General features: G+C 40.9%; 1 protein-coding gene across 1 annotated transcript in view; it reads left to right on the forward strand.

Annotated features, from left to right (window-relative positions):
- DUSP10 (dual specificity phosphatase 10) overlaps nt 1-24,767 on the forward strand; it is a 42,251-nt gene extending 17,484 nt beyond the window's left edge. The window contains exons 3-4 of the mRNA XM_003807600.5: nt 19,731-20,102; nt 23,513-24,767. Of these exons, the coding sequence (XP_003807648.2) occupies nt 19,731-20,102; nt 23,513-23,778 (638 nt within the window). The 3' untranslated portion in view covers nt 23,779-24,767. The remainder of the gene's footprint in view (nt 1-19,730; nt 20,103-23,512) is intronic.
- Nucleotides 24,768-26,228: the final 1,461 nt, after the last annotated feature.

Consider the following 26,228-nt stretch of genomic DNA (forward strand, 5'->3'; position numbering starts at 1 on the left):
GGGTGCTAGTTGCCAGTTTGAGTTTATTTCTCCCCCCAATTCTCTTTCACTTTTTAACTTCTGCTTTTCTTTCCTGAGTGTAAGATCCAAATACCTACCAAAGTTGTGAGTTTTTAGGGACATCTTTATCCTTGACCACAGGTCTTGATACTGATCCTGAATGTGTGTGTTTACCGCATGTCCTGTAAGGCACATATTGCAGATCTTGGACCTCTTTGGTGGATAGAGTGAGGACATGAGGAAGCACCACTCAGTGCTATTAAAAATCAGAAGCTATTGTGGAAGTGAATGATCTGGCAAGGCTAACAACGGCTTCTTATTTCATAAATATGAGTCACTCCCAGTTTTACACTGTAGATAAAACGCTCTGAAAGGGACAATAAAAACAGCAAGAGGTAGATTTAGTGAGATGCTGAGTAGATGTGTTTGTGTCTCCCTTCCTCTCAACTTTTCTAAATCCTGAGGTTTTAGTGCAGTGCTGAAGTCTTCTAGGGGCTTAAGCAAACACAGGCAGCAAAAACACATCAGAATGGAAAGATAATTCCCATTAGTTCTTTTTGCCAAATTGAGGTAAAGTGCCCTTTAAATAGGAGATAATTCTTTGACAGATAATTAGCTTGTCTTCCTTGATAAAATATGTGAATTGGTTGAGTATATTATAATTAATTTTGCATATTATGTAGAAATCTATTCATGTACACTTACTAGGTGAATCTCTTAATTCCTACCTTGAGGATGGCTAGAAAGCCCCATTTCTGCTCCAGTGAATAGAAAGAACTGGAGGAATGCTGTGGTTATGGAGTCCAGGAAGCCCTCTCTTACAAAGATTGGGAGGAGCTGAATGTGGTATATCATTATTAAAAGACACAGAGACTTCATATTAATATATGCATTTATTAAAACAAACTTTGAGAACACTTTTAGGCCTGAGAATGAGATGCTACAAAGTTGCCTAAATAATTACCTTGAAATCAATCTCTTGCTAGTGACATTCTTCTGGCTTCCCAATGTGGAGCTTTTTCCAGGGAGTGGAGTGAGTGATTGGCTGGGTGCAGCTAGCTGTTGGCTGGGCGGTGGCTGTGGGAAGTAGCCTGAGAGGGCACAGAACAGTTGCTCAATGACGCAGTGAGTCAAAGCTCCTCTCTGCAGTTTTTCTTCCCCCTACTCCTTAAGCCATTCTGAGCTCCTTCAGGCATCCCCGTGTATCTGCGCACTGCTTTTGGGGTGTCTTTTCTCATTCAAAGCTATTGTCACGGCTACTTGATTTGGCTCATATTAAAACATGCACTGGGAGATGTTGGAGTGCTGAAATAAAAGAGCATGCTGTAGTTAATCGATCAGAGAGCCTCTCTTCTCCAAGTTGAAGTGTTTCTTTTCCTGAAAATAGAGTGGCTATTTGATGTTCCATGGGAGCTGAATGACTTCCTGGTGTAGTGTGGCTTATAGCACCGTAGATTTTAGTCATTGGTCACTACCTCTCCATGTGCATGCACACACATTCACATGCAAACAAACACATATTTTAGTTAACATTTGTAGAATGGGAACAATTATGACACTGAGCATTAACTCATTTAATGGGGATAGCAATAGTATTAAATCTATCTGCAGTGTCCAATATAGTAGCCTTGCTGCAAGCCAAACGTGGCCATTGAGCACTTGAAATGGGGCCAGTCCAAACAGAGATGTGCTGTAGGTGTAAAATATATACCAGATTTCAAGACTTTATATAGAAAATAATGTAAAATATTTCATTAGTAATTGTTTTAATATTGACTCTTGAAATGATAATATTTGCACATGTTAAGAAAAATATATTAGCAATATTTTACCTGTTTGTTTTTACTTTCTTGAATGCAGCTACTAGAAAAAAATGCTTGTTATTATAGTAGCCTGAATTCCATGTCTATCAAATGTTGCCGATCTCAATGTGGTAATAACAGTATTATTATCCCCACTTTTTAGATGAGGCAATTGAGGCTGAGAGAAGTTAGGTAAGTTGCCCAAGGTCTCACAGCACAATGCCAAATTCAGACCTGCCTGACTCCAGAGCCCACACTCTTCATTACTAAGAAACTGTTGTATAATAGAGAATTTGTCTGGCCATTGTCCTCAGTTCCTGGGAAATAATTTCTAAACCCTTGGAACTCCTCAAGTGTTAGGAGTGTCTTTGTTATGCATCATGAGCCCCTTGGATCACACCTGTGTTTACGCTAATGCGATGACTCAGGATAAGAGTTTATCATCAGAAAGACATCCACATGATTAGAAGGTCAGGGCTTTGTATTAGTTCATCTTCTTCAGCAGAGGAGAGTGGGACTGAAGATTGAGTTCAATCACAAGGCCAATAATTTAATTATGCCTAAGTAATGGAACCCCAATAAAAACTCTGGACACCAAAGCTCAGTTAAACTTCCTAGTGAACACATTGCTGTGTCAGCAGGGCAATTGTGTCCTGATCCCACAAGGAGAGGGCCTAGAAGCTCCATATGCAGGACCCTCCCAGATATTGCCCTGTATGTGTCTTTATCTGGCTTTTCCTGATTTGTAGCTTTTATAATAAAAACTATCATCATAAAGATAGGGCTTGTGTTCTGTGAGTCATTCTAGTGAATTATCAAGCCTGAAGCATTGTAGAAGCCACAGAATTTATAACCAGCTGGTTAGAAGTGTGGGTGGCCTGGGAACCCCTGAACCTGTGGCTAGCATCTGGAAGTGAAGGCATTCTTATTTAAGACTGTGGCCTTAACTTGTGGAGTCTGCACTGACTCTGCTTAGTCAGTTTCAGAATTATATTGCAGTATTGCAAGAATAGACTGCCTTTTATTTGGATGTATGTATTAGGAGAACAGCAGCTGAGAGAGCTAAGTGCTGCAGCTTAACTTGCTTATCTCTGTAACACCATTTCCTTGGTGACAATGGCCATTTGCATTCTAGACTTGGAAAATGACTCAGTCTTTGAGCAACTGCTTTTGACCACTAGGATCAGTTGGGAGGCAGGCAGGCCTCTGAGACCTTCATACTCAAAACCCTTCAGGCTGTAATCTCTGGGGCCTATTTCATCTCCCAGTTGGCATCATGTTAGCGGTGGTGACAAACATATGTGTTGGCCCCTCTTTGATACCAGGGATTCTTAAGTATTGGTTTTGGGATTGAAATCTTCATGGGAAGCTGACACAGGGTGATACTATGGGTAAGGAGTATTTCGATTTTTTGTTGTGTTTTTTAATCATTTGCCTTGTCTGGAATTACGCTTTGTGGTATGTCCTATTACATTTCATAAACAAGGTATTTAGCTCAATTGTTGCTTTTTCTTTTGGGGCTTTTGTTTGGATTTTTAAGCCAAGATCCATGTGTTTTATTTATTTTGGTTTAGTTTCTTCATCCCTGCTTAAAATAGACACTGCCTCTTGTCTGTGGTCCTGGTAACCACTACTCTTCTGTTTCCTGCTCAGGCCTGGCCCATGTTCTGCAAGGCCCTCTTAGGTCACCAGCTCCTAGAAAGTTGACTCCTATGAGTATCTCTTGGGGCCACCTTAGAATGCAGATTTCTAAGAAAAGTCCAACATAAACTCTGCAGTTATTGGGAGGAAAGTTTCCTTCACCAGTGAAAACCAGGAATAAAACAAGATTTTGGAATGTATAAAAGAGGCCTCTTTCAAAAAGAAATCAATATGACTTGTTTTTTCCTAACATGGGCCAGCCCTGGGCACTTTTCATCTGCCACCATACCAGGCCTGCTCTTCAGAGGTGTTCAGCTTTAAGACTAGGGACAGTTCACACCAGATAACTATGAGGCAGTGTTCTCTGCCACTCATTGACTGTGGAAGTCTCAGTCCCAGTTTCTGAGAGGGGGAGAGCAAATTCATCAGAACCAACTGAAGAGGTACAGAACATGAGGCATTCACTTCTCACACAGTCCCTGAGCATCTCACCTTCCAGAATACCAGAGGCTTCAAGGCCCTTTTTCTACCTTTCAAGAGCATTATAGCGCGCTATTGCTCTTTGAGAGATCTAGGGCTGTAATAGCCCTTATTTTTAGAAAAGAGAGAACTCCTGTGTTTGAAGAAATAGCTCTTATGATATGATCGTGTGGTTTCACATGGTCTTAAGTTCAAGTAACTTGCCCAAAGGTGCACAGTTATTAAGAGGGATAAGAGGAACCCCAAATTACTGATTTCAGATCCAGTGTTGTATCCCTTCAAAAGGAGATAGAAGAAACAGGGCCACCTGGGGGTGGTGAAGATACTGTCAGAATCATCTGTTACTGCTTACCACATCTAAGTGAGAGGGTCAGCAAGCTCTTGAGAGGGCCCACCTAGATCTTAGCTTGTGTATACCCTATACTGAGCACTGTGCCCCCATTTCATATTTAGTGCTTAATAAATGTATATTAAACTGAATTGAGGGCCCCTCCTGCTGCTTAGTGACATCCCTCAGGGTGAGTTTCCCTCCTGAGCCTTCTTTTCTCTTTTATGACTACCTTCCATCCATCTCTACCATTCATCACTCATATAGAATGTCCAAGAAGTAGGGGCGAGGAGAGAGGAGAAAGGGGTAAGAGGCCACCAAGTGTGATTTGCCTTGGATCTCAGCCCTCCCTGGAAGGTGCCCATTTGTCACATTTAAGGGAGGCCCAGCACCCCTGTAAACTGCCTCTTCCTCATAAGTCTAGTCAGCCCTCCTTCCCAGCCTTGGAATGCCAGGATTTCTAAATCCTCGTGCTGAATTCACCTGGCGAGTCCTGCACCTGACTGTGTGAGTTACAGCTGGATGGCATTGTTCAGCTCAATCTTCAGTGTGTTCTGAAAATGTTTCTTCTGCCAGTCCTGTCACTGAATTTCCCTAAAGTTCCTTCCTCCTTTCCCTCATTAGATTTCTCTTTGGGGACTATTTTTTCAATCAAATCTCACAAATCCATAGCATAATGCTGAACAGCATATAATAGATGCTTTACAATAAACTGGTCCTATCTCATCTCATTCCAATGTTCACTGAATCTAAAAATATTTAATGAGCAGTTACTATATACAATTCAGATGCTAAACAGTGAATACTTAGAATTTCTATTAATAACTACAATGTAGTAGCTGATTTAATTCTTGCAATAACTATTGTTGCCTGTTAGTACTATTATTAGCTCCATTTCAGGGTACAAAGAGGTTAAACAGCTTTGTCAATATCATACTGGAAAGTTGTGGAGACAGTCTGGCCCTAGTGCACCAAACCATTACACTCTATTTCCTCTAAGACAAAGAACATCTTGACTTTCTTGGGGTCCACATTTTAATAAGAACAATAAACAGAGAAGAAATAAATAGGTAACTTCAGATAGCGATAAGTGTTCTGAAGACAATGAAACTCTTAAAAACTTCATGATATGATAAAAGAGATTTGGAAGGGTGGCTGTAAATTGAATGTCAGGGAAGACTTTTCTGAGAACACATCTGGTCTGAGGTCTGAATCATCTATGTGAGTCTAAAGAAAAATAAATTTTTATCCTACCATACTTTCAGAACACCTCTGTGGATTTTTCCCCCCTACACACAGAGCAGTCTTCCAGCAAACACTAGCAGAATGTCTTGCAACTTAATTTTGACTCTACCTGGTGTTAGCTTCAGAACCCACAAGTTGAGGGCTCAGTCCTACAAGATTACCCCACCTTCCCCGCACTGTTTATAAATCAGTATTTCTGCAGCCCCCTCCCTGAGTCCAGTTAATTTTCTAGGACAGTTCGCAGAACTCAGGGAAATGTGTTTACACATTTATTATAAAAGATATTACAAAGAATATAGATGGACAGTCAGATGAAGGAGATGGATGGGGTTTATGGAGGCTTCATTACATAGGCACGATTAATTACATCATTGGTTATTGGTGATCAACTCAACCTTCAGTCCCTGTCTCCTCCCTGGAGTTTGGGGGATGTGGCTGAATGTCCCAATCCTCTAATTAAGCTGTTTTCTTTCTGGTGACCAGCTCCCTTCCTGGAGCTATTTAGGGGCCCCAGCCACTAGTCATCTCATTGGCATTCAAAAAACACTCATAACTTCAGAGATTCCAAGGGTTTTAGAAGCTATACTACAGGAACCAGGGGCAGAGATCAAATATATATTTTTTCATATCACAGTATCACAGTGAGGATCTACAGGAAGGGAGTTTGCGGAAGAGGGAACAGCAAATGCAAAGGCCTGGAAGTGGGAAGCAGAGCACCCAGGCTTTACACACCCTCTGACAGCTGATTTTGTTCTTGCTATTGTTCATTCATGTCATATCGTACCATATCATATCATGTATATGGTTTATCAAGGCTATATTGAAGTTATAGAACACCAGAGTTGGGAGAAACTTAAAGATTACCCTAAGTCCTGATTGTATAGGGGTGGCAAAAGAGGTCACAGAGCTAGAACCCAGTATCTTTTTAGTGTGGAAGGAAGGGTTGCCCTCTGAGTCCTTGCTATCAGGGCTTCTGTTACCCTGTGCGAAGTTAGACATGACTTCAGGGGAAATGGTCGAAAGTCTGATGGTGCCAGATATGGGATGCATCCCAGGTCAGCGCTTCGTTCCGCGTGCCCCAGGTTGAACTGACCATTACTTGGCTGGTCCTTCACTTAGCCTCAAGTCCATGTTGACAATATGTAATTCCAGCCCACCTCCTCAGAGACAAGCAGTGTTTTTAATTGTTTTGTTTTCCCCTTAATCTCAGAAGGTGGTCACCCAGGCAGGGACATGCTAGCTTTTTTTTTAACCCAGTGTAATTTTGTATGTCTCTTAGTGCATGGAGACCTCACCTTGCTTCGGGTGGACCTGTCAAAGCTCAGCCCTCATGGTACGGTGTGATCATTGGACATGGCTGAGTCCGTGTTTAAGGAAAGCCCATGCCTTTTCTTTCTGGAAGTTGATCCTTTAGTACTCAGCCTTGCTCATTATATTCACCAAATATAGAATCCAGCTCAGTGACTTGAGGAAGTTGTTGCTATGCCTTTTGTGAAGTGAAAACATTGGTTCAGGAAAACAATTCAAATCTTGATGCTGACATTTGATCCTTTCCCCTACCACTTCCTGAATTCCCTAAGCCAGAGCTCTTTGACCTCCAGATCCTACTGAAATACACAGTTATAAATACTGTTTGTTGGACATGGGGGTTTTATTCAAAGCAAACTCAGATGCAGCATTTTTGGCTGGGCACTTCCATACATGATTTTAGCAATGGAACCCTATCCAGGCTTCACTTGTGTAACTTTGTCTTGCTTACTGCTTTCACCCACCCCTCCTGTCATGGATGTTTCTAGAGGACCTTTTGTGAATGTAACTTCCAATGGGAATGTTTCACAGTAGAAATATGCTCTCCTGTGAGGCTCGCACGTGACATTTCTGAAGATTTATTTAATTGGACTTTACTTAAATCCCATTGGGAAACATACTTTTGCTGTGAAGCTGTGATGTGTTTAATTTGGGGTCTAAGATAAATGTTGGTCCTCGGGGTGGATGGTTGAGCAATAGTTTTCCTTTTGTACAGTGGGCTTGTGTAATGAATAGCTTTACTGGGCTTTCCTCTGTTTGTTTGTTTAGCAATGCTTCATTATTTAAACTTCTGCACTGAAAGGCAAGAATGTTTTTAGACATTCTTTAGAGACTTAAATAATAATGCAGAATATCTGGTTGAGCTCTCGGGAGAAATATGGCTTTGTGTTTTATAGCACTCTCCTCCTGTTAACATTCCTCTCTCTGCAGCTTCCCAGGATGATCTCATGGATTTTTCCCCCTCCTTTAATCCGTCTTGATGGATTAACCAGTATTAAGTTTGAGACCAGTGAGCAAAAAAGGTGGAGCCCTAACATGGTATAGAGTAGCCTCCCCAGTACGCAGAATGTCTCCAGCTAAATTATTCTTCCGCCCAGAAGGATGCCACATGGAGGTCATGTGCCAGTGCTGATCTGAAAGGGCATATATCTAATGAGGAGGGAAGTGTCTTTGGGAGAGGAGTGGGCTTCTGTGCGTGCATGTAGCTGGTTCATGGAACTAAGGTTCTACAAGGCTTACTGCGCTTGCCTTTTATAGGCATGCTGGTCCTTTCAGCACACCCCCACCCCCTGCAGCCCCCGCCCCCACCCCCACCACCCTGCCACCCCCATTCTGACCTTGGACCATTTTTGGCTTGGCTTTAAGGTATGACACCAAGTTGGGTTGGCTCTCAGGGGCTTTGTTCTCAGGCAGCCCACAAGTTTTAGTGTGGCTCTTCAAAAGTAAGTATTATACGTTGTATTTCTAAAAGTAAGCTACACTGGGAATTACAAGTGGCACTATATTCATTTGGGCTGCTTTAACCAAATGCCATAGACTGGATAGCTTAAACAACAGAAAGTTATTTTCTTATAGTTCTGGAGGCTGTAAGTTCAAGATTGGGGTGCCAGCATGGTTGGGTTCTGGTGAAGCCTTTCTTCTTGGCTTGCAGACAGCTGTCTTCTTGCTGTGCCCTCACAAGGCAGAGAAAAAGAGACAGCAAGCTCTGTGTTGTCTCTTCTTATAAATGTACTACTCCCATCACAGGAGCCCTACCCTCATGACCTCACGCTGGGGATTAGGGCTTCAGCATACGAATTTTTGTGTGTGTTTGAATATGGGGAGGAGAGATACAATCAGTCCATAGCAGCCACAAAAAATGCATTCAGAAAAGGAAAGGGTATGAATTTTGCCCAGGATTTGGAGTGTATGTAAATTACACCATTTGGTAAATCAGTGCGTTCTCTCTCTCTCTCTCTCTGTTTCTTTTCCCCTCCCCTCTCTTTTCTTTTCAAACACATATTGATCACCTGTTGTGGACTTTGGAACACTCAGGAGCTTCCCACTGAACTCAGAATAAAACCTGCCTAAGAGGCCCTGTGAGGAGGGTCCCTGCCTCCCTTCCTTCCCCTCTAGCCCTTCTCCTCACCTGCCTCTTGCCCAGTCATTGTGCCTCCCCACATTTGGCTCCCTTGAGTCACTCAGAGGCTCCCTGAGTTCCCTGCCTTTCCCAGTGTGGTGTTCCCTCCCTATGTTCTCCTGGATTCCGTCCCCTCTCATACCTCAGAGAGGCTGTCCATGAACCCCAATCTAATTAGTCCCCTCTCATAGCACCCAGGAACTGGAGAGCGTCTTCTGTTATGACTTATCTTAATTTGTGACTGCCTTCTGGAATCTGTGTTTATGGTTGTCATCTGTTTCCTCCTGATGGAGTGGGGAGGGGCAGGGAAGGGGCCTCTGCAGTGTGTCACTCACCTCCTCAACTCCCAGAATGTTTGGGGAGGGTTTGATCTTAAATACAAGAGATTATAACAGTGAAAAATGTGTTAATGTAACTGGCATGTCTGTTAACAAATCCCAGACTTGATCTGAGTGTTTATGGTGTGCATTTCTCCCTGGGAACCAGTTGGTCTGTGCTAACATAGGTAAAATTTAGACACGTACCAGAAAGAAAACTGAACTTGCAAGTTTTCAGGAACATGGGGGCTGGAACTTGGCTGTCTTTCTGTCGGCCCCTGACCCCTCACCCCCAGACTGGATCTTGGTAGGCACCCTTCTTAGCCATTCACTTAATTGAAGCCCAAAATCCTTTCTTGGAAAGCAAAAATACTTACTCTTATTTTCTTTAGTTGGCATTTTTGTTAGTGAGAATGGAGTTCAATAGAAGTAGACAAAATTCTGGTGGAAAAAAAAAAATGAGACTACACAGGCTGGGAGGAAGGTCTGTGGATGGAGGGGACAACTGGAACCACCAGAAACATCTGTTCTGACCCTTCTATTCCAGACTAGGATTAAGGGAGAGCAGAAGGCACTTCCCTGCCCCTCTGGCAGAGGGACTGACTTGAAGTCAACTATGCCCACACCCTGTCTTCAGGTGGTTCTTACTGAAACCTTTGTGAGACAGAATGGGGAGGGTGAGTTAAAGATGGTATTCTCTGCACTAGCAGAGCCTTACTGTGTGTTTGGCTGGCAGGGATGAGTGCTCAATCACTCTTCCCAGCCCACCTTTGACTTTTTAAAAATAGGTCTAACAAATATTCTGTGGATTCGTTTGAAATTCAAGCATCAAAATGTATTCCAGGTAGAAGTCTCTCTTTCATGTTTTCTTCCCATCTACTGCTGATGGATTTATGAGAGACAGAGAAGGTGTAGGGAGAGGGAGAGAAGGGTAGAAGAGGGGAGATGGCAGGGACAGGGAGAGAAGAGGGAGAGGGGAGGGGAGGGGAGGGAGGAGGGATCAGGGTAGAGGAGCAAGAGTGCGGGAGGAGAGGTGAGGGAGAGAAGAGTGGAGAAGGGGGCAAAGGGGATAGAGATAGAGACCAAACCCAAGGCCCTGGTGGGGAAGAAACCAGAGTCATAGAGTCTCACTGACTTCTGCAAAACCTGAGGGGCTTCCTGGCTCTGGGAACTCTTGAGATCTTAACAGTTCAAATCCTGCTCACATAAAAGTCATCTGCTCATTAAAATAACACAAAGCTGTTTAATTGTTGTCTTTGTGGAAAATTACATGACTGTCATCAGCTGTTGCTTCTGGCAGTGCTTTCTGTTCTAATGTAAATAAATGAGGTAACAGATTTAAAGAAACAGGCTGTATTTACATACTTCTGAGGTATCCTCTCAAAACAATCTGCCTGTGTTATTCAAATACACACAAATTAAACTTGTGGTAGCTCAAACATTGGTTATTCATTAAAGCCTTAAAGTTGAAATGGTAGGAGCGGGGCAAGAGAACTGCACCTCCCTTCAGGGGGTAGGAACCAGAGGCTGACTTTTCTGTGTGGACTGAGCTACTCCAGCCGGGGAAATCCAATCCCCAGCTCTTTTCTATACCAGTTCTGCCCCGAGGCAACTTCTGAGCCAGGAGGGGAGGGTGGTGGGAGCAGAGGGGAATCTTTAAAGCTCTGACAAAAACTTTCCAGGGTCAGCATTTCTTGGAAGGCCTCCAATTAAACTTTATTTTCAATTTTCATAAATCACAATTCCTAAATCATTGGATGTTTCTGACTCAGTTTACTTTTTTGAGGTAAATATGTGGGCAATAATTTTTTAAAATTCTTCCTATTGAGGGCATGGCAAAGGTTTTATCAAACAAGGAAGGAAACAGTATATTCGAAAATATAAGAAAAATGACAAGAGGCCCCTCCAATAAACAAGTTAATGACTGGAAAATGTAGAAGTATATGGAACAAAAAATGGAGAAGAAAGCACACTGCTAATTATACAAAGATTAGGAAGTAGCGAAAGTGACTGTTTTAGTTCTTGGTAAGTGTCATTGTCAAGTATTAGCTTATTTCTGGAATGCTGGGTTTTTTTAACGTTGGGGTGGGAGGGAATGGCACATCATCTGAGAGAAACAATAGTAACTATTGAAGGGGCTACCTTGTCTGGGTTAAATAACCGGGGTTCGTTGTCTCACACCAAGAAAATTTAGGACATAGACACACAAGAGGAGTTTAGAAGCAGAGGTTTAATAGGCAAAAGAAAGGGAAAGGAAAACAGCTCGCTCTTTAGTGAGAGAGAGGTGACTTCCCAGAGGAAAAAGGCCGACTGGTGGTAGATGTGCCAGATTTTATAATCTGGCTTGAGGAGGCAGTATCTGATTTACATAGGGCTCACAGATTGGTTTGATCAGGTGTGAGGTTTACACAGCACTCAGGGGAGGCTGGTCACCCCACCCTAATCTTATTATGCAAATGAACTCTCCCCTTGCCTGGCGCCATCTTGTCTGCTCCTTACTGTACACGTGGCCGGCAGAGAAGGGAAGATGGAGCCGCCATTTTGAACATGTCTAGTCGCAGGTAATTCTTTCCTGCTGGCATCCACATGTGCGAGCTCTCAGTTTGCTTGTCTGTGTCTGCAGTTCAACTTTACAGGCTGCTCTCTGTTAGAAAATGATTTGGGGCCGCTTTTCATTAAAAGGAAAATGTTACGGAGGACTTCTGTACCCTCACTATCTGCCTAAGTAATTTCTTCTTAACTCCTGTATCACTCTGATACCAAAGTTACTATACGATGACAACTCAAGCAATGTCTATTTCATGTAAGCCTCAGTATTCTATATTATGTTGTTTTGTCCAGACAATCCAAAGAAAAGACTATTGTTAACTCAAAATTCAGGCAAATTCTGGTATCAACTTTTCAGAATTTTTTTTTCTCTTAAAACATTACTAAATACTACTTGGTTAGATGAACTAAGTAAAAATGAACAACTTTTATTATTGGAAGATAGTTTTGGGAGGGCTATTCTGGAAATGATTTCAGCCTATCATTTATCACTAGGAAAACACCAGGAAGATCTTTTTATTTTATTAAGTTTTTGTAAATTATTTCCAAAAAGAAATTGACCACCTATCTCAATACCTCTTTCCCTGTAGCTCCTATTGGTATCTAACATATCAGCAGTCACCTGTCTTCATGTGACTTGGGGCTAATTCCTGTGTACAAAGGGATTTAAATAAGACTAGTCCTGCTCTCCAAGGACATAAATTCTATTAAAGCTCTTAATCTGGATATACACAGAAAGGAAAATACATTTTAAAAGAATATGTATTAATAATGCAGTTATAGTTGTAGAATGAGGCTGCATGTATACATATAATAAGTTGTTGAAACTAAGTTTTTATAGAATGACTCTGAGAAAAACTGTAAACACCTCAACTTATTGAGGAAATTGAGGTATGAAAAAGTGTGTGTGATAACTTTTCTGTACGTCCATTTCAAAAATTTCTAGAAGTATGCATATATTTTTAGAAAATATACCAGAAATGTATTTTTGGCTATTCGATATGCCTAAAAAATGTCTTTTTTTTCAAGGCTTCTGAAAATCGTAGACATAAAGAACTAAATATAATGAGGTTTTCAAGGGAGACCACACTAACCACCAGCCCCAACCCCCACTCTGCATGCCACTTCCTCCGGCAGTGATGGAGTGTAGACTAGGCTAACAGCACTGAGTACACTTTTAGCAGAGCAGAGCTACAGTGGGCTGTCCTCATGGCTCCTGCTTTGTCCTCCCTCTCTGGTGATGCCCTTGCATGGGGTTGCCTCTGCAGGATGGTCTCCTTTTCCTACTGCTCTGAAGCAACTGTACCAGCATCAAAAGTTCATTTCTAGCAACACTGACATTGACCCCTGTAGTCTCTGGTCATCTTCCTGCATCTGACTACCTCCAGTGCTAGTTAGCTTTGCTGCTCCATTTGACAATCATTCAAATAGCTGCAGGATTTGAATGCCTTCTTAAAATACCAGGATGGCTATTGTACACACAAAATCATTGAATCATTACGACAGACCTAAGTAGTAGTATCCTATTTTATAGTTATGGAAAGATAGCCCAGAAGACTTCAATAACTTTCAAAAAGTCACACACTTGGCATGTGGCAGACCCACTATTCTAAATCCAAGGCAAAGCTCTTTTTTTTTTTTTTTTTTTTGCTGCTTTATATATCATCCACTGTCTTTTCTAGAGTTGGCTTTTAAGATATATCTGTAGATAACTGTGTCTCCTTCACACAGGAAAAACCCATGAATGGAGGGACTAACTTATTTTTAGATATATCTTCCTAAAAGACTTAATAATATAGCAAGCCAAATAATGTGGATGGGTACTCAATGGGATTCAAGATCCCATTATGTTATATGAGTATATCTGAAGTTTTATGTATATGTGTGTATTTTAAGCTTGTGATACTTCCTTGTTTATGTCTTTTCAAACATAAGGCGTCTCACATGTAAGCCAGACCACACTGGTTTGAGGGAAGCAGTCAAATGACGTGATCATAAGAAGACTTCTCTCTGACTCATAGTCAGCCTCCTAAATCTCTTTCTTCCCCTGAGTAAGATAAATACTTCTTTATCTCTTGTTTCATACCTTATACCTAGTGAGACAGCACTCCCATTCAACTCTCTCTGCCTCTGTTTGATAGGGCCTCCCTTTACTCTTCTTGGGAAAGAAATACAAGTTCCCTGGGGGCAAGATCCTAAGACAATTTAAGTAACACTTCCTTGGGTATTTTACAGTAGGAATGATTTTCATCTTGAACTTGAAAATACCCTACTGTAAAATACCCAATTCTTACTGTAAAATACCCAATCACATCTATGGAGTATAAAGAACATTTCATAGAAAACAAGAAGTAGAAATAATCTTTGTGGATCGAGCTGGTACCCACCACCGCCCCACATGTTTCTCCTGTTAAGATAGGTGATATTCTGCCCTGAAACTTATGAAGTGACTCTGACCCTGTCTTTGAAGAAGATTTCAGCCTTGGCAGCCTGACATCAGCTCCAGTTCATCCAGGCTTTGTTCTTCCACAGATTCTTGTGCTTATAGAATCTTGAGTGGCTCTGATGTTCTGTTTCCATGGAGTATATCATAGCATCCATCTGTTCCTGGTATAAACAAAATAGTATCCAACTTACAGCAATGTCTCTCCCACTTATAATAAAACACCTAACTCTCATGTAGCATTTTATCCATATTGAGAGCTCTGTGAGATAGAAATTACTATATTACAAGTCACAGATATGTAAACTGAGATGCAGAGACATCAATAACTTGCTCAAGGTTACAAGGTAAGTGATAGGAGTCAGGAGTTTTAACTCAAGCAATCTGGCTCCAGTCTATGATCTTAACCACTATCATCAAGGTACTGTTTTACTTTAAAAGACTGGTTACTCAGTAAGAAAAACTAGGCAACAGAGAGGGGTGATCAATATGCTTATAGCAAACTGTAGAAGAGTCCAATTTTAGCCTACACCCCTCCCCCTGGTCTTTGGACATTACTTCTGTTTGCTGACCTTCAGTGAGAGTGTTCCTTAAATTTCTGGAAACAGCTCACTTTCTAGCTTAGCATAAGACCAAAAAGGGCTGTCCACCTTTAGAGTATAAAAATCTCTTGCTTATAGATTCTGCATTTGGATGTGGTTTCTTTAACTCACAACCCAGTGCATTGCTTCTGAATCACATTACAGAGGACTCTTCTGTTTCCAGGACTGCAGTCGCCAAAACAGCAACAGGAGCTGAAATGCATCTATAAAGAGAAGTTTCCCACTAAAACTAGAATCCATTGCTTCAGTAGGACTGTCACTGAACTGACCGTGTGTTAGAAGAAACTGGCAGGCAGTATTTCCACATATAGTTCTTTAGGGGTGCTAGGTATTCTTTGTTGCTGCCATTTAGAATCAATGTACTGACCATACTCATTTTGGCAGAGAACCTACTTTTGAGATAAGCTTTGAAAATGTTTGCTGCCCCCCCACCCCGCCTTGCCTCACCCTACCCCAGCATTGTTGCTCATGGCTACTTTATGTTTGCACTAATAACTGCAGGCTCTTGTGCACATAAGGAAGTTAGCCACCTTGGTAGAAATTGGAGGAAAGGAAGAAGGAGGGAAGAACAGTTTTATTTTCAAAATCCAATTCTGTGGAAAAACCAGAAATGCAAAGACAGTCTTTGTTAGGAAAGCTAGGACCAACAAAGTGAAATCAGATATATTTGTTTAGGAAAAATAGGGAGCTGTTGCTTTCTTTATGTTAAAAGTATGTTTTGCAAACTTTAAAACTGCTCGGATACCTTGGTTCCTTTCTTTTTTGTTAAATAAAAATTTAAAAGTAAAAACTCAGGAACATTAGTTTACTTATATAGAGTCTTTATATTAAGCAGATTTTTTTTTTAGATCTTTAAAATGGTAGTTTCCCAAAGTGATGAAAAGAAAAAGCACTTACAATGTGCTGGACATTGTTTTAAGGTACTTTATTAACCACTTTAATCATTACAACAGTACAGTGAGGTAGGTACTATTGTTATCCCTGTTTTGTATACAGGGAAACTGAGGAACAGACAGGTGAGAAACCTGCCCAGGGTCTCATAGCTAGTGTTTGGCTGTGCTGGGGATTCAAACCCAAGAAGTCCAGCCTCAATACTCCTTCTCTGAATCACTGCACTGCACTTAGGGCTCTCATGGACTATGCGTGTGCATAGATCTGTTGGAATTTAGAACAAAGGTGATGATATTGGGGGTAATAAGACATTATTTATCGAATACCTGGTTGTGTATCAAAACCTTTACATAGGCTTCCTGAACTATGACCCTGATGGGTAGATGATATTACATCCACTTAATAGATTGGTAAACTGAGGCTTAATGAGGGAACCTGACTTGCACAGGGTCTCACAGCTGCTAGGAGGCAGAATCATAACTGCAGCTAGGTGTGTTTGTCTCTGACCTTTGCTCTTAACCTCCATGCTACACTGCTCCTGCTTTGTTTGTTAATTATCATGTTCTAATATTCTTAAATAGTAATAAACATAACATCATCAAGGTTCCTCATTAAGTGATCAGTCACTTTGGCCTCTGGTGATACTTGATGGGGTAGGGTCGGAGGAAAGTAACTGGAAAAGAAAAACCAGATTAGCTTTACTCTTCCCCTTCCCCTCCAGATTTCAATTTCAACCCTTCCCCAAGAGAAGAAAACAATCCTTCCTGCAGACTTCTCTGGAAAAAGCCACCACTGTGAGCTTCCACTCGTTGTTTTTTAATTTAAGCACCGTCCACAGAGAGAGTTTTTAACTGCAGTACAGAGCTGTGCATAAGCCTTATGGAAAACTGATGCCCAAGTTGATTAGCAGAGTGGCAGTTGAACAGGAGACTATTTCTTCAGACCCCTCAAGGAGAATTTCCTTGTTTACCTTATGTGTTTAAATTGTAATATCTCCTTTTCTCTCCACCCCTCCCACCTCCAAATATTATATGAACAGAGTTCCTACATGGCTTAAACACACAATGCACCCATACTTTTGCACATAAGCATGCTCTGTGATTTGGAGCATTCTGTGTGTCTGTCTCAAATTCCCTCCTCCCCCCACTGCGCCACGGGTTTTTTTCCCCCCATCAGGCAAATGGAAGGCCCATGCCACCTGTTAGCATTACATCATTGGCTCCCCAGAACACAGTTGCACCAAAGGCCTTAAACAAAGTAGTTCTTCTTGTATTGTTTGCACTCAAAGAGCTGATATCATGCCAACTGATGTCATTGTATGTCTTTGTGTAACTGCTATGGCAACTGGGCAGGTGGGGAGCCTCCAGCTGATGTCATTGAGAAAGGAGGTGTAGAGGCAGAATTTTAAAAAGCTGGACGCTGCTTTTTTCTGTGTGTGGGGTTTTCTAGCATGTGTTGGGTTTTTTTTTTTTTTTTTAAACTAGCTGCTTTTAAGACAAATTACAGCTTGAGTACCCTAAATAAGAACAGAGAGGTTTTTCCCCTGCTTTTAGAGCCTTCCTTTGAATTTGTTTTATTGTTCTTCCCTCTCATCTTATATGGAAAAATGTAACAACTGCCTTTTTTGAAGAAAAAAGTGAGTTAGGTTCCCATCACAGAATCTGTGTGGAATTTGGGTTTTTGTGGAGGCGAAGCTGAGCGGATTTTAACTCTTCAGAATCCCTTTTGTGGAGGCTGTGATGATGACAATGGGTAGTTTTTATCTTATTTATTTTTTAAGTCTTCACTGGTGAAGTTATTTTCCATATTTTCTTTCTTCTACTTCAGAATTATCTCTTCAGGTTCAAACTTTATTGTCATAATTGCCTAGCAGAATAAACTATCATATGTAAGGGCAGAGGTTAATTCTAGAAATCAACTGAAATTCGTATATAGCTCTTGTTTTTCTTTTCAAAAAGCTGGGGTAGGTGTTGACTTCTTACTTTCAACGAGTAAAGTGAACATAATATTGCCCTTTGAGTTTTCTTTGGATCGTAACCATACCTTAAGGAGAATATGATTTCTCGCTTTTACACAGCCAGCTCCGGGTCCATTGGTTGTGAAAAGTCTTGAGACTCGGTCTAGGTTATGGTCTGGAGTTTCCCGCTGTGGTTTGTCAAAGATGAGACTTGAAATGGAGAAGAACATATGCCAGGCTCAGAGGCTAGTGGACAGATAGACTTCCTGTCCTTATTGCAACATAACCGTCTCTTGTTCATGCTTTGGGTTTTCTGCCTTATCTCCTGGAACTATCAAGACAGCCACAAGCCATCTGTCTTTGAGGGTAGATGTTGTGTTCTGGTGGCTTTCAGCTAATAGGACTTTTCCACTTCCCCCTCTTTTCAAAGGGAAAGCCAGAGTGTATCTAGTTCTGTTTGATTAGGGTTAGAGCTCAGTTGGCACTAATAATGTCAATCCAGATTTTATAGCACTTACATGTATATTATTATAATTTGAGCTTTGTAATAATCCTTTGGGTTTATCTGTGCATGCCATTGTGTGTAAAAATATTAGCAGAAAATTTAAACAATAAACTATGATCCGTAAATTCCCTAATTTAAACAATTGTTCGTTTTTTGTACAGTTCTTCAGCTTTTGATGAATGTTTTTTACTTAGCTTTTAAAAAATTTAATATTAAACCAAAATGTTTTATTTATTTTCACATCCTTTTTGCAACTACTCTTTTAAAGGCTACATAATACTCCGTGGAATGAATGTAATAACTTTTTTTCTTTTATTTTTGTGTTTTACTTGGCCTTTTTAAAATATATATAAAACAGATAACATTGTAGTGAACATCTCCATATATCTAGCTAACTATCTTTGGTTAGATGATTTCCCTAAGATCCATTCCCAAAAGTGAGATTGCACTTGTTCAGGGGAAGGTTTGCATTTTAAAAATGGAGAAATAAGCACAGTTTATAAGCTTTTTATACTAGACCCATAACTCGTGGGAGGCAGAGCAGAGCCGTAAGCTCAAAAGTATGCATTCACACATCCGAAAGAGGTTTCTTGATGGGTTTATGTGCCCACAAGCCTTGGAAAGTCGAGGAGTAAGCAACCGCGCTGCTCTCACATTCTGTTCTACTGAAAGTCAGGGTTGATAAATGTCAGGGCCCTACATGGAGAATATCAAAAAAGATTATAAGAGCAGTCCTTCACACCCCACCCTGGCTTGTCTTTTCCAAGTACTTCTCTGCTGATTTCACCTGTGGGCAATCATATAAATAATATAAATTAAAATAGTGAATGCCTGCTGAGTTCTACTGTGTGCCAGGAGATGTGCTAAGTATTTTACACGTATTCATTTATCTCAGGCTCACAATTGCACTCAAAGGGAGACACCATCACCCTCAGTTTACAGATGGTGGAACTGAAGCACAGAGATAAATGAACTTAAGTAATAGTGTCAGGAAATGATGGTATCCAGATTATAATCAAGATAACCTGTCTCTTCCAATGTTCCTGCTTGTAACCACTCTGCTGTATTGGGAGCAAACTTGTCCTTCTGGGTGAGGTGAGCTATGAAGGGTGCAAGACATGCTCCTGTGGTGCTGAGATTCCACCCGAGGAGGTCATCTGTGCCTTTCTTGGCTCCCAAAGCGCAGGGTTCTATGTAGGCCACTGAGCATATGGCTCTTTGAGGCAGGTCACATTTGCAGCTGAGGAGATTGCCTGATGCCGCGTGGAACTCTTGCTAGGGGAACATGCCCTCATTTGTAGAAAGAGCACATTTCCAAAGTGCTCCATGCAGTGATACTCCCCGAAGCTTGTCTTGGGTCTCCAAATGGACTTTTAGTTTTTGTTTTGTTTTATTTTTATTTTTATTTTTTTTGCTTAAATACATATTTATATATGTATTTAAAATATGCATGAGCTACAATGCAAACTCATTCTAATGGGGAGGTGGCATTCTCTGCCAGCTCTGAAATCTCAGTCACTCTCACCTTCTGTGTTTGTGTTCTAGGTGGACTTAGTAGTTTTAAGCAGAACCATGAAAACCTCTGTGACAACTCCCTCCAGCTCCAAGAGTGCCGGGAGGTGGGGGGCGGCGCATCCGCGGCCTCGAGCTTGCTACCTCAGCCCATCCCCACCACCCCTGACATCGAGAACGCTGAGCTCACCCCCATCTTGCCCTTCCTGTTCCTTGGCAATGAGCAGGATGCTCAGGACCTGGACACCATGCAGCGGCTGAACATCGGCTACGTCATCAACGTCACCACTCATCTTCCCCTCTACCACTATGAGAAAGGCCTGTTCAACTACAAGCGGCTGCCAGCCACTGACAGCAACAAGCAGAACCTGCGGCAGTACTTTGAAGAGGCTTTTGAGTTCATTGGTAACTATCTCCCATAGGGAATTTTCATACTCTGCCTTCCTTTTCCCTCCGGCTCTTGCTTTGATATCAAGTTCAAGGTTTATTCCTGTGTTGGAAAAGAAAAGCTGCCCTGGAGTTTTGGAGGGCTCTGCTACCTGAAACAGCCTAAGCATTCTAAGTCATAGCCTGTCGAGTGTATCCAAGCCATCAGGATGGATATAAAAGGACAGTAATTGAATTTGTTGGGATCTGTTCAACTAGAAATCCTCATCCCTCAAGTTCTCAGTGAAATAGTGGTAGGGGTTAGCATTTATGTGCTCTGTAACCAGAAAAGTGGATGGAAAGTAAGGAATCGGAGGTCAGAGCTGGTGCTACTGCTACTTGATCTACTAGCGCCGTTGAGCACCTTGGAAGCAATATCTAGTGAATATGACACCCCTTCCAAACATACCTATGCCTTCCAGTCACCCTACTAAGCCTTATTCATCCAGCATAAGGGGAGATGGTACTAGGTTTCCTTTGACAGTCTGCCCCAAACTCATTGAACTAGGAAAGATCAGGTTGTGTAGATGGAGTAGTTCCCAAGGAGGAAGTTTTAGCAACAGCACGCTTTAATCCCCAGAAGGAAGCAACTATTAGCCTAATCCTAATCTTAATTTCTGCAACTTCTATAGTCCCAAACTGCTATAAGACTCAAAATATCGCCGGGCGCGGTGGCTCATGCCTGTAATCCCAGCTCATTGGGAGGCCGAGGCGGGTGGATCACCTGAGGTCAGGAGTTTGAGACCAGCCTGACCAACATGGAGAAACTCCGTTTCTACTAAAAGAATACAAAATTAGCCAGGCGTGGTGGCGCATGCCTGTAATCCCAGCTACTCGGGAGGCTGAGGCAGGAGAATCGCTTGAGCCTGGGAAGCGGAGGTTGCAGTGAGCTGAGATCACGCCACTGCACTCCAGCCTGGGCAACAACAGTGAAACTCTGTCTCAAAAAAAAAAAAAAAAAACACTCAAAATATCATTTTGGGAGCACCTGCAATACAGCAAAACTCAACATTTTTTTTTTTTTACGTAACTTCAAATTTTATTACCATAAAGGGGTGGCCTAGTACTTTTCCTAAATATTACAGCAGGTTGTTATTCCAGGAAGAATACAGTTAAGTGGAGTGGGGTGTTCCTTTGTCAGAGAAAAAAAAAACAGCCTCAGGTTTAACAGCCAGTGGGGTCTGGTGGATTTGCTGTAGTGTTGACATCTCTGGTCATTTTGCCAAGCTGTTTTCCTTGCTAATTATGCCGTCAGCACGGGACCGTGGAATATTGAGTCTGAAAGGAAATTCAGGGTGATCACTGAACTTAGAGAAGTAAAGTGACTTCTTCAAGGTCATAGGAATTCTAGTGTCCAAGAAGGGGCCAGAATCCAGGGTTTTTGACTCCCAAGCCTGAGGCCTTTTCACAACGCACTAAGGCAATGTTTATGATGCCCTATTAAGTAATTCCCAACTAGCAACACTGAGGATGCAGAGATACTGCAGATTCTTTATTAATAAAATCTGAGCCAAACCTGGAGCGCTGACGAAGAAAAATTTCTCAACAAGCATATAAGGAACTTCTGGTTGATACATGATGTGATGTTATGACTGAGATTCCATCTGACTTAATTCCAGTTGGAGGAAGTTAGGAAATTGTTTTCTATTTAATGAGTAGGGTAAGATATACTTGTTCTAAGAGGATTTCAACTAAAGCTCTTTCTCACATTCCTTATAGATTATTCAGGCTTACCTGCCTTTTTTTTTTTTTTTAAGGAAAACAAAACCAATAACAAATAGCATTCAGCCCGAAGAACAACTCCATATCACAACCTGCATAGGCACAATTTTATTTTCATCGTTATATTATTGGATAAACTGAAATCTTACAGTCTTGCTTTAGGAAAAACACAGCAGGTTTTATAAACATAATAGCTTTCACTAAGAGTGTAATATAAGCTAAGCAGCATCTAAGTTTAGTGTTTATACCAGTTTATTTATTCCTGAATCAAGTGTGTGTAGTGGAACCGGTGGTCCAGCCAGGCACTCAGAAGCTCATTCTCTCACCACCATGCTTTCTGGTCTTGACTTGGAACTAAATACTGTGTGCTGAAGGGAAAAAGTTGAAAAAGAGAGATGCTTACTTTTCTTGAAATACTGTTGACTATGAGAAGTAAACTTCATCTGTAAATTTTTAAGATGAAAATTTACATCAGGTTTTTTTTTTCCTTGGTCCACTGGTGGGTAGCCAGTAGATGTAGTTTAGGTGAAATCACTACTCTCTCTACCCCTTCTCCTTCCCTACCTGTTTATCTAATTGGTGTTCCTTCAAGGAAGCTTTCTTAGGGATGTGTTAGAGTCTAGAAATGTCATTAAGAATTTGTTCAGGTAGTGCCCACATGCTATTGTCCTGAGCTTTTAATATATCTGAAAACTTAGCAAGTCTTCCTCTTTCAATTGCTCTGGATTTTGAGCCATTGCTGAGATTCCTCCATCTTCTGCATTATTGCCACATTGGAATGTCATACATGGAAGCAAACGGGATTGAACGCTTGAGAGGTGACACCCTCGGCCTGTATACTACTAGCCTTTAGTTAACTTTGCAACAACTGGATTTTCTGGGGAGAAGCTGAACATAGTATCTTCCTAGTTAAGCTTTATTCCTTTAACCTTAATCAGGGTTTAGTAAGACTAAAACTCTTATCCATTTAATGCCCGTTCCTGTACAGAGCAATTCTATAGAATAAAGAAAGTGTTTTTTCTCTATTACAAGTGAGAGAGTTGTTACTAGCACTAGGTTTGTTAAGTCACACAACCGAAAATTGGAATTAACATCCTTAATCCAAAGAGGAACTGCATATATATATATGCATATATATATACACACACACACATACATATACATATATATGTGTGAATGTATATTTTCATGTGTGTGTATAATTTTCCCCCTCCCTCTCTCCTTTTCCTTCATTCTTTTTTTTTCTTTCAGTAGTGTAATTCCAGAAAAAAAGAGAACAAGACATTTGAGAGAAGGTTCAGTGACTGTTTGAGTCGACTTAATCAGTAGCTTGTTCAACGTGAAAGTTAACTGTGTTATAGGTCTGGCTTCCGGCCACTGCTGTCACCTGTGAAGCAAACTGTTCCTATGAGCAATTCTTTCATTTAATCCTCTCTTTAAATGTAGATGTATAGCTTCTTGTTCATGCTGATATCAACTTTAGCCAGTTCTGGAAGTTGTGACATAAATATACGTAATGAACTAGTGGATTATACTTGGCTTTAAAACTGTTTTAATTCATTATTTCTATACAAAATAAGGCATTGCAAAGTTGAGATGAAAGTTTCTCTCTCCGTGCTTCTCTCTTCCATCTTCCCTTCATCTCTTGTCTTTCTCCCTTTTTTCAGAGGAAGCTCACCAGTGTGGGAAGGGGCTTCTCATCCACTGCCAGGCTGGGGTGTCCCGCTCCGCCACCATCGTCATCGCTTACTTGATGAAGCACACTCGGATGACCATGACTGATGCTTATAAATTTGTCAAAGGCAAACGACCAATTATCTCCCCAAACCTTAACTTCATGGGGCAGTTGCTAGAGTTCGAGGAAGACCTAAACAATGGTGTGACACCGAGAATCCTTACACCAAAGCTGATGGGCGTGGAGACGGTTGTGTGACAATGGTCTGGATGGAAAGGATTGCTGCTCTCCATTAGGAGACAATGAGGAAGGAGGATGGATTCTGGTTTTTTTTCTTTCTTTTTTTTTTTTTTAGTTGGGAGTAAGTTTGTGAATGGAAACAAACTTGTTTAAACACTTTATTTTTAACAAGTGTAAGAAGACTATAACTTTTGATGCCATTGAGATCACCTCCCACAAACTGACAAATTAAGGAGGTTAAAGAAGTAATTTTTTTAAGCCAACAATAAAAATATAATACAACTTGTTTCTCCCCCTTTTCCTTTTAAGCTATTTGTAGAGTTTATGACTAAATAGTCTGTGCAGGTTCATAGACCGAAGATACTACACACTTTAAACCAATTAAAAAGAACCAAAAGTAAATAGAAAAGACATTGAATCACCAAGGCCTGGGATCAACCTGGGCTGTCCACACAGAAAACAAAAACCCAACCAAACCAAGCCCTGTTGTGCTCACTGGTGCAAAGAGAAGATCAGGGCAGCTTAAGTGGTCTAACAATCCTTCAGGCATTCTTTAAAGAGAAAAAGGATACCTTTGATTTTGTGTGTTTCATGCTCTGGATTTTTTTTTTTTTTCCTTCTCTGAGTTTAAGAGATTTTTTTTGAAATAGTGAGGAACTGACCATTATATGCCTTCACTGGCTTCTTGTGCAATAATATGATGTTTTAAGTGTGCAAACAAGTTAGAGCTGGCAGCTGAATGATAGACAAATAGTGCAAATTTGCCAGCTTGGAGATAGAAAGGAATTCAACAATATATCAATTACTTTCCTTCCCACCTTTTTCCTTTTTTTTTTTTTTTTCTGATTTGATTCTGGGTACAGTGCCATAAACCTTGTTACATATGTATATCAGAATGTAAGAAAAAAAGAAAAATTTATTTAAAAATATTTTTCGCAAAAAAAAAAATCTTGGTGTGTTTCTGTTGATTGTGTAAAAATTTATTTTCATTATATAAATGAAACTGGTTTGGGATGTGTCTTTTTTTCCCCTCTCTTTTACCTTAACTCAGGTTCAAGCCTTTCTTAGCTCTGGTAACTTGCATATATAACAAAGTTGAAATAAAACAGATTTTTATATAGGGAAAGAGAGATGAGGAAGGGAACATATCCAGTTTTCTCACTGTGAAACAGAGTTAGCAAGGAAGTGGAAGAGCTCCAGTATTGATCTGCCCAGTCACTGTCCCTTCTATTCTCACAATGCTGTCATCCTCTCCTGCAAATATCATTCCTTTTGCATTGGGGAAGGCTTGCATTAAGGGGATCCCATCTGCCTTTGCGCCTTGGTGACCAAATCCCTGCCAGATTGATTGGTGAGAATTCAGTGATCTCCCTCGTGGCTATTTGATAAATACTTAGGACAATCTTCCACTTAGGGATCTTGATGTTCCTCCCCCCACCCCCCCACCCCATTGTCACTTGCTCACTTGACATCTTTGGTGACATTAACCATGTAATGCATTGCAGCAAATTGCTATTGCCTACTCTTTTTCTCAGCAAACTGAAACTCAGCTCCATACATATGTACAGCTTCCTTATAACACTGGGTTAATGCATAGCTGGGTTCCCAATTCACTGTTGATGGAGGGTTGGGGGTATGGGAAAAACACAATGCAAATATTTTCTGTGTTTCATTAAATTAAAAGTCTAGTGGGACTTGGCCATAAGGAAGATTTATGGCAAACTGAAATTTGCCTGGGGTGAATAAAAGAGTTGAAGAATCTGGCATGTAGGATTCTATGTGACAACATTTGACATAAATAATTTTGTGTATGTTGGCTTGAAAATGTTAGGAAATATTTTTGACATTTAAAAAAATAGCTTTTCTACCAAAAATAATTTAAATTTTTCTTTTATAGAAAAGTGGAGACTGAATTTAACAGGAATTAACAGCTGTTTTAGATTATTTTAATAGAAAGTGTTAATCAGGTGAAAGGTAAATCTCTGCTTTGTGCTTTCTACTCCTCAGGCTAACAATTTCCTTGGTGTTAGAGTATTTAAGGAGTCAGGTTGATATATAATTAGTGATTTAAAATAGATGGTAATTTAGCAGACATTTCTTTTTGTTATTTTAAGTCTAAGTGTTAAATTTCTGATAGCATGTAAGGTATATTGCCTCCCTCTGTCCCTTCCTTCTTTCCTTCTGCTTTTTCTTTGTTCCCCTCCCTTCCTTTTCCTTCCCTCCCTCTTTCCTTCCCTCCCTCTTCCCTTCCCTCTCCCTTCCCTTCCCTCCCTCTTCCCTTCCCTCTCCCTTCCCTTCCCTCTCCCTTCCGTTCCCTCTCCCTTACCTTCCCTCTCCCTTCTGTTCCGTCTCCCTTCCCTTCCCTTTCCCACTTTCCCACTTTGCCTCTTTCCCTCTTTCCCTCTTTGCCTCTTTCCCTCTTTCCCTCTCTCTTTTTTCTTTCTTTCTAACAAAACAGAGAAAAGTCA

This window comes from Pan paniscus, chromosome 1 (genome assembly GCF_029289425.2).
Source record: "Pan paniscus chromosome 1, NHGRI_mPanPan1-v2.0_pri, whole genome shotgun sequence".
Taxonomy (NCBI): domain Eukaryota; kingdom Metazoa; phylum Chordata; class Mammalia; order Primates; family Hominidae; genus Pan; species Pan paniscus.